The 15325-nt window shown below is 35.1% G+C and overlaps 2 protein-coding genes across 3 annotated transcripts in view; one reads left to right on the top strand and one right to left on the bottom strand.

Annotated features, from left to right (window-relative positions):
* Window positions 1–15325, top strand: part of lim2.5 (lens intrinsic membrane protein 2.5) — a 103703-nt gene that overhangs the window by 17719 nt on the left and 70659 nt on the right. The window lies entirely within an intron of this gene.
* hamp (hepcidin antimicrobial peptide) lies at window positions 1190–2986 on the bottom strand. 2 transcript variants are annotated; one of them, XM_056242636.1, is made up of 3 exons: window positions 2894–2986; window positions 2232–2321; window positions 1190–1644 (listed from the first exon to the last, which is right to left on the bottom strand). In XM_056242636.1, the coding sequence occupies exons 1-3, from the start codon at window positions 2978–2980 to the stop codon at window positions 1546–1548; spliced, it is 276 nt and encodes a 91-aa protein (XP_056098611.1). In that variant the 5' UTR covers window positions 2981–2986; the 3' UTR covers window positions 1190–1545. The 2 variants fall into 2 exon arrangements, with proteins under 2 accessions (XP_056098611.1, XP_056098612.1); XM_056242637.1 differs by having other exon boundaries at window positions 2232–2318.

Below are 15325 nucleotides of genomic sequence, written 5' to 3'. Positions count from 1 at the left end.
ACACTGTTGAGTTCAGTATAAATTATATAAAATGCATGATGAAAAAGCTATTGAGTGTTGAGAGGCCACTTAAGAAACATAACAGCAGCTTTATGAACCAGCGTGCACATATAGGCGTCTGGTATAGAATAGAGAGAAGCACATGGAGTGATACTTGCCTATATAGTAGCTATAGGCGAAAAACAGTATGTGACAAGAGAAGTATGTCTGAATTCATAAGAGAGTATAGGCAAAAAGTATGACCTACTACTTTGTTCATGTGTGTGTGTGTGTGTAGGTTTGGCTACTTGTGATGGCCAAATATTCTTGGCCAGACAACCAAGGTTTGGTTTAGGGGTTGGGTTAGGTCATAGTACATATAATTAACCTGATATAAAATCAATGGAAGTCTATGCAATGTCCTCACTAATATAGCCTGTGAAACAAATGTGTGTGTGTTAGCCTATGTATTTTCTATACTCACTAAAGTATCTTGTTGTTTGCTTATAGAAGCAAGCTAATGCCAAACTCAATCAATAGTGAGGAGAATCAGTATAGAATCAATACTTGTATGATGAATGAGTTGCAGTCTGGCTCGGACTGTCTCTGAGTGTGTGTGTGTGTGTGTGTGTGTGTGTGTGTGTGTGTATGTGTGTGTGTATGTGTGTGCGCGTGCGCGTGTGCGTGTGGGTGTGTGTGTGCACGTGTGTGCGTATGTCTGTCTGTCTGTGTGTGTGTCTGTGTGTGTGTGTGTCTGTGTGTGTGTGTGTGTGTGTGAGTGTGTGTGTGAGTGAATGTGTGTGTGTGCGTGTGTGTGTTCGTGTGTGTCTGTGCGTGTGTGTGTGTTCGTGTGTGTCTGTGCGTGTGTGTATTTGTATTTGTATGTGCGTGTGTGTGTGTGTGTATTTGTGTGTGGGTGCGTGTGTTTTTGTGTGTGTGTGCGTGCGTGCGTGTTTGTATATGTGTGTGTGTGTGTGTGTGTGTGTGTGTGTGTGTGTGTGTGTGTGTGTGTGTGTGTGTGTGTGTGTGTGTGTGTGTGTGTGTGTGTGTGCGAGTGTGTGTGTTTGTGTGCATGTGTTTTTGTGTGTGTGTGTGTGTGTGTGTGTGTGTGTGTGTGTGTTTTTTTTTTTTGTGCGTGTGTGTGTGTGTGTGTTTCAGTGTTTAGCGCCCCCTAGAGCTTCACCACTGACAGCTCGAAGCAACAAACAAATCAATGTTTAAAAATCATTTTATTAAAAATGTTTTTACATTATACTAAACAATCATTGGTGTAACATGTCTATGTACACAGGCATAATATATATATATATACATGTATAAAATATATAAAATAAAAACAGCGTTCAAAAAAAGTAGGTGAGTTCACCTCGTCTTGTCTGTTAGATGTCAGTAGCTGCAGCTTTACAGAGCAGAGTGTGTGTGGAGACAGCCTGCATGTATACCCGTATTAAACAACATGTGCGACAGGGGAAATCATTTCAGGAGGGATTTTGAAGACAAAATAACTTAATGTTTCAAAGAAACTCTTTTCCCAAGCGCACGGGACTCCGTCAAATGCCCATGTGATCAGAATTTACAGCAATATCCACAGCCTTTGTTGCGACAGCAGTTACAGCAGTATCGGCACAGGGACAGATGACTCTGACGTTTAGTCCTGAAAAATGCCTATGGGGGAAAAAAATAATTTTATTTAGGGCCAACTAAAAACAAGCAATATGTTGAAATAAAAACAGTTTAAGCAATATAAAAAAAAAAAAAAAAAAGTTTAATAAAATGTAAATTTTATAATAATTTCTGTAAATTATTAATAATATTAACCCTTTAGGCGCCAAAGTTTTTTTTCCTAAAACGTTCGATTTTGACATCTTAATTTCAAAAGGCTATATCTTAAAAGAGATAAAAGATAGAGACTTTCTGTAAATTAGAGAAATATTAAGGATGAAGTTTATGTAGGGATTACATTTTCCCATCTAATTTGCATATTATGATGTCATATGGTGGCGGCAATCTTGGATTATAGAATTTTCATGGAAAGTCACATGTTTAAGTCAATTTTTTATTTTTATTTTGGGGAATCTATATATATTTATATATATGTAGACCTAACTAAAAACAAGTAATATAATAAAATAAAAATGTTTGTGTGTATTTTTTTTTTTTGAAAGACCAACACATTATGGTATACAAACACACACACACACACACACATTACATCATGTATACATTGCATTATATATCAGCGTACTACACACCAGTGGGTTTGTGTGTTCCTGTGCAGCTTCAGTCCCGAGCTGGTTCTCCTGTGGTGTTTCTCTCTCCACATGAAGCTCATCCTGCACCTGCTGATCATATACAAGTGAAGACTTTAAAACAGGCAGTATTATCCTTGAAGACATCGGTGACCTTATATAATGTTAATCAAATCGCATTTTAAACAATATGAATCAAAGTTCCATGACATTTATTTCAAATGTTAAGAAAAACAATGTTTAATACTGGTAACACTTTTTATAAAGCATGCATAAACTGAACAATGCATTGAAAATTAGAATATCGTGCCAAAGTTCATTTATTTCAGTAATTCAACTTAAAAGGTGAAACTAATATATTATATAGACTCATTACATGCAAAGTGAGATATTTCAAGCCTTTATATGTTATAGTGTTGATGATTACAGCTATGAAAACCTTTTCACAAAACCTTCTAATTTTGACTTTGGGGTTTTCATAAGCTGTAAGCATCAAAATTATAACAAATAAAGGCTTGAAATATCTCACTTTGCATGTAATGAGTCTATATAATATATTAGTTTCACCTTTTAAGTTGAATTACTGAAATAAATGAACTTTTGCACGATATTGTTGGAGTTTCCCCTGTAGTTGCGTGTGGTTCTGCCCAGCGGCAGAGACTCACCTGTGTGAAGGGAACGGCCCCGGTCTGGAGGACACACACACATGCGATGACGACGGCAGCAGCGAGAGCCACGAGTGCACACTTCATCTTCTCTTCTGTGACGCTGGAGCGTGTTCTTCTCTGCAGGACTTGAGGAGGATTTCTGTTGGGTTTATTCTCTCTTCTGCTCTCTGGAGATGACAGGCACTGCTCTGCTATTTATTGAGCGTCGGTCTGAACCTTTGACCCGCTTGACTCTTTCCGTCAGCTCTTGCCCAACACTGGAAACCCTGATCAGCACTGCTGGAGAAATCATGGAAAATCTTACATATACTGTACATATATATACATAACATATACAGATCCAGACTCTTAATACTAATATCACAACAGATCATCACTTTTTTTCAAACATTTCAGCATATTTTCAATTGTGTTAGTACTATATAAGAAAAATCACAAAGTATCCTTTTCACAACACAAAATAACTGTTTCATCTAGGCTATATAAATATTTCATCATAAAGCTCTTACTATCAAACTTTTGATTTGCATTTCTTCCCGTTCAGTTTAATACATTTTAAGCTGATCTTAATGGTTAATAAATGAATCATTTGGTTACACCTATAGATTTAGATATTGATTCTATAGACAATTTCTATAGAACTTCTTGTTGTTTCCGATATGGATTTGAAATTTAAATTAATTATTTTAACACTAGTGATTTATCCTAACCACCATATTCAAAGTTTGCGCAAAAACATGTGTGTGTGTGTGTGTGTGTGTGTGTGTGTGTGTGTGTGTGTGTGTGTGTGTGTGTGTGTGTGTGTGTGTGTGTGTGTGTGTGTGTGTGTGTGTGTGTGTGTGTGTGTGTGTGTGTGTGTGTGTGTGTGTGTGTGTGTGTGTGGGTGTGTGTGTGTGTGTGTGTGTGTGGGTGTGTGTGTGTGTGTGTGTGTGTGTGTTTGGCGTGAGAGAGAGAAAAAGAGAGAGAGAAATTTGTTATTTGTGAACATAAAGTGAGAGTAACATCAGATTCATCAGAGACACATGATGATGACAGAAATCCTCATGACAGTTTCATAACTTCATCACACCTTTTGATAACACACTAGATATATAACATTATGGATTAAGTTATGTGATGTAAGTATATGTTCTAATGTGGCGACTGTAGCCTGTGTTACTGTCATTATTTCAGCAACAAGAGTGGTTTGAAACATGACTTATTGTTTGCTGTTGAATGAACTGATTGTTAAAAGTACTAAACTGAAAGAAGATCATATTGTTTTGTTTCAGTGATTAAACCAAATGTTCTCATTACATATTACAATAATCTTGTGTTTGAAACATTGATTATGTGGACTGAGATGTGTATAACTGTAATGAAAGCATGAGATCAGGTTGTGAAAGAGTGACTTGCGTTACAAGTGTGATTGTATATGAGTTTGGAAAACACACACTTTACTGTAAGCATAAACTGTATGAAACACTCTATCTTTGATAAATTCAGTTTTTCTTTCTTTGTAACATCAGAGAACAAAGATCTGTAAATAAATACATTGATTGATCATACATAACTTAAATATAACATTAAATATTTGCTTGCTTGCTCATTGGTTAAAATGCATTCAAACAGAAATGACATGAACATGGATGGATGAACGGACGGACGGAATGGATGGATGGATGGATGGATGGATGGATGGATGGATGGATGGATGGATGGATGGATGGATGGATGGATGGATGGATGGATGGATGGATGGATGGATGGATGGATGGATGGATGGATGGATGGATGGATGGATGGATGGATGGATGGATGGATGGATGGATGGATGGATGGATGGATGGATGGATGGATGGATGGATGGATGGATGGATGGATGGATGGATGGATGGATGGATGGATGGATGGATGGATGGATGGATGGATGGATGGATGGATGGATGGATAGATAGATAGATAGATAGATAGATAGATAGATAGATAGATAGATAGATAGATAGATAGATAGATAGATAGATAGATAGATAGATAGATAGATAGATAGATAGATAGATAGATAGATAGATAGATAGATAGATAGATAGATAGATAGATAGATAGATAGATAGATAGATAGGCAATATGTTCAGCATACACGATTATAAAGTCCATTATTGTGTCAAAGAAAACCTAAACGTAACTTTTTTTCATATTAGGGTCATTCTACGGAAATGTCTATTTTTCTGTCCCTAGCCTTTACAGAAATATTACACTTAAAAAAACACTTTAGAATTACAATTTCTTTACATTTTAAAATAAAACAATATGTTATTTGAACAATTACACCTTCTTGAGCCATCAAGTGGCAATATTTTATTTTTTATTAATTATATAGAATTCCAAACACCACAGAAGTGCTCGTCCCCACAGTCATGTACAGAGGGAAAATGCTTTATTTTGAGTTCAATAACAGGTTTTTACACCATTTAAAATACAATAATGTATACATAACTATCTAATATATTATGTAAATGACATAAAAAAACGAAATGCAGAATAAATATTATAAAAATTTATAATGAAAGTAGTGGTCCCCTGGAGTTGTGTCACTGCGTTACCGTTAAACAAAAATCTCTTATTTTGAAATAAAAATCACACTGATGACATCACTTGATTTCCTTCTTCCAATTTCTGTCTCTTTTCAGTTATCAGAAATATTCTCATTTATCTCATGATTTCATATGAAGCTTTTAGTTGAAGTCACTGGTATGACCAAATTTATTGTTAGGTAATTGTAAAAAAATGAGAATACAAATGGATTAAACTACTTAATTTAGTTAGTATACCATGATTGACAACATGTGGGTTTGATACCTTGCAGCAGCCATTTTGTAAAATGATTTTTTCATGAAAATTGTCACTGGTGTTACTGTCACTGGTGTCACCTTTCTTATGGGTAACACCAGTAACACCAGTGACTCCCATTTATAGATAAACTTTACTCAAAGCTATTCATTTAGATTATATGCCAAATTTAACAATTTAGTCTCATCTACTTAATTATAGTTGAAGAATAATGATATTTGGTCTTATGCATGTCATTGGTGATTCATTGTGTCACTGGTGTTACCGTCTTTTCTTTCTGTCACATTAAATACAATGCCATATGTGACATGATAATAATTTTACATCCATTTAATTCTGCTACACTCAAAAGTTAAGATTTAAAGGATTGCATCATTACTTGATTTTAACTGGTTTTCAAATATTTTCATTGTTATAGCAAATACAAGGTTGCACAAATGAACTAACCTCATTCAAGCACACTTTTAACAAACCTGATTAAAATAAATAAAACATAATCTCCTTATTTGTTGCATTATTATTATTTTTTGGTAACTCTGACTACGTGTGCTGAAAAAAAATTGAAATAATATTTCATAAAAACATTTAATATTGCCAAAGATGTAAGGTAACACCAGTGACAAAAAATGGTACATCCTCTTGTAAACACAGCCACGTCCAAGTGATCTGAGGGCGCGGGCGCTTCGGTCTGTGCGTTACAAGAGGTAAAAACGATATAAATACTGTTCGTTTTCTCACACAAACCGCTCGTTTCGTGTCTTAGGCCATCAATGTGTACTTACATTTACGAGTCATTAAATCATGTTTAATTTGGACTTCTCTGTGCATGCTCTTTGAGGTGGTGACCATAGACCTGCATTATATGACTGACAGACAACAACGGCTTGACCTAAAAATATCAAAATTGAAACTACTGCGGAAACAAAGACACCTACATCTTATATGCCCTTGAGGTATGCTAAAACATACCAAAAATTAATTTCAAAGTGAACTATCCCTTTAAGCTGTCATTTATGCATATTCATAAAGTCAAAGGGTAATCTAATAATGTGGTGTAAGTTTAAATGTTAGAAAAAGAAAAATACATTTTAAGACATCTTGCCATACCAAAAGTGGACATTTCTGTAGAATGACCCATTAGACAAAAAAAAAAAGAGAGAGATTCCATGGCAAAGTGTGACACAGAAATGAATGAGGATCCTCAGGAATGTCTGTGACTAATAAGCTGGATGATCTGAACTCATCTGTGCAGAAACGGACTGTAATTGTGTGTGTGATGATAAAAGCAGTCCATCAGAGAAAACACACTCGTTCTCAGGGACGCTTCATGAGGTGTGTGTGTGTGTGTGTGTGTGTGTGTGAGTGTCCGATAACCTTCTGCCTCAGTCTGTCAATAATCTCAATAAAGATAAACCAGAACGGCCTTATGATTGACATCAATGATCATTTCAATTATTGCTCTTTTTTTCTCATCAGAAGAATTTAAATGCGGACCAAATCATGTCTTGCCATTTATTATTTTAGTAATGACAAAATTTCCATTAAATAAAGGACAAGTCTAGGCCACATTTTGAGGAATAATGAATGTTTTTTGTAATGCACTTTGTGGATGATAAATGATTTTTCTCTGTTTCTTCTTTCTGGTATATGTATGCACAGTATGAAAGATTCCAGTATGCATGAAATACCTGATAATGTTGTGCAGTATCACAGGCTCTGTGGATGAGAAATCTAAAAGACAGAAAAAAATATGTATTTCAACATTAACAAATTCTCCTTCCTTGCAATGTACATGTATTTACAGTATATAGTTTCCATGCTGTTTCCTGGGATTTACATGCTGGCTGCTTCTATGGCACTATTTTTGTAAAGATAATGTTTATTATGAAGAATTCGATGCAGATAAATGTGAACTGAAAATGTGTAATACTTCAACAATGGTTGAGAGAAAAAAAATGCTATTAGTTGAATACAAAGTAAATATTTTCCAGATAGGCTTTAATAAATGCATTTGTTAGTTCAACCTTTCTTACTAATATATAGGTCTCTCTCTATATATATATATATATTACATGTGATTAAAACTGGCTTTTATTGTTATTTATAATTTTTAAATATTTATTTGCATGTACCAATGAACTTCTTAGCATATATTTAATGTTATAGTGTTATATTTAAGCTATTATGTATTAAGCTATGTCCTTTCAAACTTTCTTTCTTAAATGTAAATAGTAATTCATCAAAAAAGTTATATATATTATGTTATATTATATTACAAGAATACACTACAACTGTTCTGCTGGAAAATCTAAAACTTCCATATGTCCTATACTTTAAGTTGGTAAGTTTGATTAATTTACGTGAATCCGTCCATGAAAGTGTCTATTTCAAAACTTGAAAAGTTTGCGTCATGAACAGGTGTGTGTGTCGCCTATGGCTGTGACTGTGTGTGCTGTATTCCTGGATGAGTATTCTTTCTCAAGAGGACAGGGACACATTTGGTGTTTGTTGAGAAGTGACGCCAGTGTTATCAGCGGGATCTTCTGCTCAAACACACACAGGCTCCAGTGCGACCGGCGCCACGGCCCGTCTCTGTCCCGGGACAATGACCCTCTGCTCATCCTCACTCCGCCTCTGTCAGGAATTCACTCACGCACGCTTTCCCAAAAACAGGATTTATGAACAAAACATGGCGATCAATATCTAGCCTTCACATATCTAGCCAAAAAGCCTGTTGTATGAGGAAACCATGTGAAAACACACACTCAACACGACATGAGACAGCAGAGAAAACTACCAGAGTGAACATCTCTGTTTCAGACTGACGAGCTCATCAAGACGAGCTTCACCGCGGGTTTGCTGGTGTTGTCTGGTCTTCTAGACGGTGTTTGGTTGGTTTAAAGGGATAGTTCACCCCAAAATAAAAAAACTCTGTCAGTAATTACTCGCCCTCATTTATTGTGTTCAACCCCGTAAGACTTTCGTTCATCTTCAGAACACAAATTAAGATATTTTTGACTAAATCTGAGAGCTGTCTCACTCCTCCATAGGCTTCTGTGTTATTGAAACTGGCCGGCCCAGAAAAGTTATGAAAGACATCGTTAAAATAGTCCGAGTGACTACAGTGGCTCAACCTTAAGTTTATCAAGCGACGAGAATACTTTTTGTGCGCAAAAAACAAACAAAAATAACGACTTTATTCAACTCTTCATCTTCTTCTCTGTGGGCCTCGAGTCAGTTCACGTAGTGAAACAGCGCAGCGCTTCTGGGTCGTCACACGTAGGCTCACTATTGGCCGACGCTGGTCATGTGTGTGTGTGTGTGACGTACAACCCAGAAGTGCTGCGTTTTAATAACTTTTCTGGGCCGGCCAGTTTCAATCCCTTAGAAGCCTATGGAGGAGTGATCCAGCTCTCAGATTTAATCAAAAATATCTTAAACTGTGTTCTGAAGATGAACGAAAGTCTTACGGGGTTGAACAACATGAGGGCGAGTAATTACTGACAGAGTTTACATTTTGGGGTGAACTATCCCTTTAAGCACTGATATCTCAGACTGCGGCTGCAATGCGACCCGAACCCCTTTAAAACCAGCAAAACAATACAACTTTACACAGTTCTGTTTAATAACGGAAGCAGCTGCTTTTATAGGCAATCATAACTGAAATTTTGGCACAGATTTAGCACAGGCTGCTTTTATGATCATTGGATTTTTTATTAATATGCAAGTATGATTTGCATATTATAAAACTAAAGCGTGCAATAAAAGCGAGTGATTTGAAATGCATCACGCAAATAATTGGTTTTGTTGTTTAGCCAACAATGTGACTTTCATAAACATTAAAATACATAGCACACTCATATATAAGGTTAAAAAAATCATACTATCCACCATCTTGGATGGGTTTTTTTTTTATGAGCGTGCTGCAGTGCATTCTGGGATTGTCTTCTCCTAAATCAACGATTTGATGCTACATTAAAATTTGCCACATAAATATGTTGCTTACCTTTTAAAATCGCCTTCATGTCAGAGGTGCGTCTAGTCTGAGTTGGTTGGGGGATAATGTTTTACAAGTTAGAACAAGATGAAATACTGTGAGAATAGAACAGAATAGAATAGAATAGAATAGAATAGAATAGAATAGAATAGAATAGAATAGAATAGAATAGAATAGAATAGAATAGAAAAATGGAACATAATAGAATAGAACAGAATAGAACAGAACAATAGAATAGAATGGAATAGAATTGAGTTGAAAATGAATAGAACAGAGTAGAACAGAATAGAACAAAACAATAGAATACAATTAAATTAAATAGAAAAGAACATAATAGAACAGAAGTTGAACAATATAGAACAGAACAGATAATTAGAATAGGTAGAATAGAACAATAGAATAGAACAGAATAGAACAGGGCTGCGTTTCCCAAAAGCATCGCAAACCTAAGTTGATCGAGACCATTGGTGGCAATTGTTCTACGATCAACTTAAGCTTACAATGCTTTTGGGAAACCCAGCCCAGAACAATAGAATATAATAGAACAAATAGAATAGAACAGAATAGAACAGAACAATAGAATAGAACAGAGTAGAATAAAATAGAACAGAATAAAACAGAACCTAATAAAATAGAATAGAACAGAACAATAGAATGGAATATTACTGAGTAGAGTAGAATCAAATAGAATAGAACAGAACAATAGAATAGAACAGAGTAGAAAAAAATAGAATAGAACAGAACAATAGAATAGAACAGAGTAGAATAAAATAGAATAGAACAGAACAATAGAATAGAACAGAGTAGAATAAAATAGAACAGAATAAAACAGAACCTAAAATAGAATAGAATAGAACAGAACAATAGAATTGAATATTACTGAGTAGAGTAGATTAAAATAGAATAGAACAGAACAATAGAATAGAACAGAGTAGAATAAAATAGAATAGAACAGAACAATAGAATAGAGTAGATTAAAATAGAACAGAATTAAAAAGAACCTAAAATAGAATAGAATAGAACAGAACAATAGAATTGAATATTACTGAGTAGAGTAGATTAAAATAGAATAGAACAGAACAATAGAAAAGAGTAGATTAAAATAGAACTGGATAAAACAGAACCTAATAAAATAGAATAGAACAGAACAATAGAATAGAATATTTCTGAGTAGAGTAGAATAAAATAGAATAGAACAGAACAATAGAATAGAACAGAGTAGAAAAAAATAGAATAGAACAGAACAATAGAATAGAACAGAGTAGAATAAAATAGAATAGAACAGAACAATAGAATAGAACAGAGTAGAATAAAATAGAATAGAACAGAACAATAGAATAGAACAGAGTAGAATAAAATAGAATAGAACAGAACAATAGAATAGAACAGAGTAGAATAAAATAGAATAGAACAATAGAATAGAACAGAGAACAGAACAATAGAATAGAACAGAGTAGAAAAAATAGAATAGAACAGAACAATAGAATAGAACAGAGTAGAATAAAATAGAATAGAACAGAACAATAGAATAGAACAGAGTAGAATAAAATAGAATAGAACAGAACAATAGAATAGAACAGAGTAGAATAAAATAGAATAGAACAGAACAATAGAATAGAACAGAGTAGAATAAAATAGAATAGAACAGAACAATAGAATAGAACAGAGTAGAATAAAATAGAACAGAATAAAACAGAACCTAAAATAGAATAGAACAGAACAGAACAATATTGAATATTACTGAGTAGAGTAGAATAAAATAGAATAGAACAGAACAATAGAATAGAACAGAGTAGAATAAAATAGAATAGAACAGAACAATAGAATAGAGTAGATTAAAATAGAACAGAATAAAACAGAACCTAAAATATAATAGAATAGAACAGAACAATAGAATTGAATATTACTGAGTAGAGTAGATTAAAATAGAATAGAACAGAACAATAGAATAGAGTAGATTAAAATAGAACTGGATAAAACAGAACCTAATAAAATAGAATAGAACAGAACAATAGAATAGAATAGAACGGAGTAGAGTAGAATAAAATAGAATAGAACAGAACAATAGAATAGAATAGAACGGAGTAGAGTAGAATAAAATAGAATAGAACAGAACAAAATAAAATATTGAATGGACGCCTTGAGCTGCTGCCTGGATAGGCATCTCACTAGGGTGCTAGTTGTTGTGAGTCGCATTCGTTTCACTGTCAGTTTTACTACACCGCAGTCGTTGTCAGTGGCTGTTTGCTTCTTTGCTTGCTATTTCAATTTATGTCTCAATATATAACCAAAACAAAAAGAGAGAGAGAGAGATGGTGACCACATGAAGTCATGCAGAACGGCCCCACCATTTCTGTTCATAGCTTCTTCTTCTTTTTATTTCTTTTGGTACATGAGTCTCTGGTGAGGTGAGTGGAGCTCTCGACCTTCAACACTGACTGACTCAGCTGGAGAACAGCAGAACAGTGTGTGTCATTTCAGAAAGCATCTTCAGCTAATGGGGAAATGGAGAGTCCAGTCATCTTTCAATAGCTTTGATGATCAAGCTCCAAAATAAAGCCATAAGCCGAAGGACGCCATTTGTTACAGTGATTTTACCATGTGTGAAGGGTGTTCTTAGACATGTATCTATCGCATTGCATTCTGACATGACAGAAAGTAATAGTGAATGGCCAGTCCAGAACAGTGTCTGCTGTAAACCCTGCCTTAGTTTTACTGACCGATCCCTGAACAATCACTGCTAGCAGACTAAGAGCAGTTAAAGACCTCTGTCCGACATACGCCATGTGTTCACGGTTTGCTTCTGCAGAGATTTCCTGTTAAACAAGCTGATCGGAAATGAAATGTGTCAGATAATCAGATTATTTATGTGAAGATGTAGTTGCTTCACGTCTGTTGTGAAACGCAGGGATCTTCAAAGAAAGGAAAAAAAGGAAAAATAATTTCATTGAAGCATTTTTGTGGAACACATCCTAATGGTAAATAAAGTCAAATAAATACTCAAAATAAATAAATTATAAATAAATAAATAATAAAATAGATAAATATTAATAAATACGTAAATAACAAAAATAATAATAATAATTTAAATAATTAATAAAATAAATAATAACTAGATAAATAATAAAATACATAGTAAAAGACACAATACAAATAAATAAATAAAATAATAAAATAGATAAATAATAACATAAATAATATATAAATCTAATACATAAATATACAAATACAATAAATAAATAATCAAATAAATAAAATACAAAATTTAAATAAATAATTAAGTTAAAAATAATAATAATAAAATATACATTATAAATATAAATAAGTAAGTAAATAAAACCAAAAATGCATTTTAGGACCGCACAATAAAAGAAAGGAGAAAAACCCTTCAGTATATTTTATTGCTAATGTCAATTCAAGTCAAGTCAAGTCATCTTTACTTATATAGCGCTTTTCACAATACAGATTGTATCAAAGCAGCTTCACAGTGATGACATGAAAATAATTACAAGAAGTTTGTTTCTAGAATAAAATTGCGTCATTGTCCACATGAAGTAACGCAGATCAAAAATATTGTTGAATAATTAAATGTCCCCAACTGAGCAAGCCAAAAGCCAAGGCGACAGTGGCCAGGAACCCAAACTCCATCAGGGACAGAATGGAGAAAAACACCTCGGGAGAAACCAGACTCAGTCGCTCAGTTCTCCTCTGGCCAGCGAACGAACAGTGTATGATTATGATTCAGGCAGCATTACAGGTCACAAGTCAGATTGGATCAGAACATTCACAATATTTATCCAGATCCATCAGGGTGGAGGTCGGAGTCATCACGCCGGTGTGGAGACGAGTGTGTAGAGGAGTCCATGAGGCCTTCACAGGGCTGATGAGGCTGGCACTGCAGGGATGCGTTGTGGTCGTGTCCACGCGCAGGTCCACCATCTGATCTGGACACGGCCCGGATCCGGCTGACTTCAGCAAACCTCGGAATAAATGGAAAGACTGACATTAGCGTAGATGCCATTCTTCTTAAAGGAGTAGTTCACTTTTAAAAAAACGTTTGCTGATAATTTACTCACCCCCATGTCATCCATGTCTTTCTTTCTTCAGTCGAAAAGAAATTAAGGTTTTTGATGAAAACATTCCAGGATTTTTCTCCATATAATGCACTTTACTGGGCACCAAACGGTCCAAGGTCCAAAAGACAGTTTCAGTGCAAACTGCAAACTGTTCAAAGGGCTTTAAACGATTCCAGACGATGAATAATGGTCTTATCAAGCGAAACGATCGCTCATTTAAAACAGAAATAACAACGTTTAAGTTTTATAAGCTCACATGCTCGCCTTGCTCTGTTCTGTGTGACTCTCCTGTTCGAACTCGTTCATCAAAATGAACAAATCTTTTTTCCAGTGATTTGATTCATTTAACGACCGAAATGAACGAATTGACTCGGAAAAAGATTTGTTCATTTTGATGAACGAGTTCGAACAGGAGAGTCACACAGAACAGAGCAAGGCGAGCATGTGAGCTTATAAAACTTAAACGTTGTTATTTTTTTTTTAAATGAGCGATCGTTTCGCTTGATAAGACCCTTATTTATCGTCTGGTGTCATTTAAAACCATTTGAACAGTTTGCAGTTTGCACTGAAACTGTCTTTTGGACCTTGAACCGTTTGGCTACCATTGAAGTCCATTATATGGAGAAAAATCCTGGAACCCTTTTCGACTGAAGAAAGAAAGACATGGACATCTTGGATGACATGGGGGTGAGTAAATTATCAGCAAAAGTTTTTTTAAAAGTGAACTACTCCTTTAAGATGTAACGAGTACATCGGGTGTTTTGGGAAGTGTCCCCGGTTCCGGCTGACCTAATCTATGCAGCCTAATAATCATTTAAATTTTAAAGGTACAATATGCAGGATTTTTTCGCCACCAGAGGTCGCTACCTCTTACAATAACAAAGGCGTATATTGATGACGTATATTCCGCATTATGTGTAATTATGGATCTTGTCGTCTGTGGTGTGAAGCAGGGCGCGATTGCTATACGTATACCAGCGCCACATGCGAGTCCCGCGGATATAAAAGAATAAGGACATTTCATTCTACCGAACTACACGCAAGTGCTGAATTAATACTCACACAGGTCAGTTTATTAGACGAATGAAACTTGAGGTAACGCAGCGGTGTTTCAGTTACACTATCACACTAAACGGCAGTTGAGTGTGTTGAATGTTGTTAGTTAGGTTGTTTGTTGGCTGTATGAGACTTAAGTAAGCTAGATCAACATTAGAATAACATACAGATCATATTCTAACATTTCATCATGTTGAACTAAATAACATTGATTAGTTTTATGTACATTTGCTCACCTGTCTAATAAAGTAACATGCAACACTCGCGTCTGTGTCAAGTCGAAGTTAGTCGCGGACGTGGAGCTCTCGGCATCTCAAAACATGTTGATCTTCGTTTTAGTCCTCTTTCTGTCTCAAAGTCTGCTTGCCATGATCCATAATGTTTGAAGAAAACAACAACAGCGTGAGCGTCCTTCTAGGCATAACGGGCATAACCCAGTTGTCAACGTCTGTCGCCATGGTTACTATGGCA

Source organism: Rhinichthys klamathensis, unplaced genomic scaffold (genome assembly GCF_029890125.1).
Source record: "Rhinichthys klamathensis goyatoka isolate OS25496 unplaced genomic scaffold, OSU_Roscu_1.1 h1tg000737l_1, whole genome shotgun sequence".
NCBI classification, from domain to species: domain Eukaryota; kingdom Metazoa; phylum Chordata; class Actinopteri; order Cypriniformes; family Leuciscidae; genus Rhinichthys; species Rhinichthys klamathensis.
This window is presented reverse-complemented; position numbering and strand designations above follow the sequence as displayed.

Excerpts from the sequence above, each read along its gene's own strand:
- hamp (XM_056242636.1), bottom strand. The coding sequence starts at position 2,980 with ATGAAGTGTGCACTCGTGGCTCTCGCTGCTGCCGTCGTCATCGCATGT. Across the intron at positions 2,322-2,893 it reads GGGCCGTTCCCTTCACACAG|CAGGTGCAGGATGAGCTTCA; the intron begins GTGAGTCTCTGC and ends GTATATGATCAG. Across the intron at positions 1,645-2,231 it reads AGGAACACACAAACCCACTG|GCATTTTTCAGGACTAAACG; the intron begins GTGTGTAGTACG and ends TTTCCCCCATAG.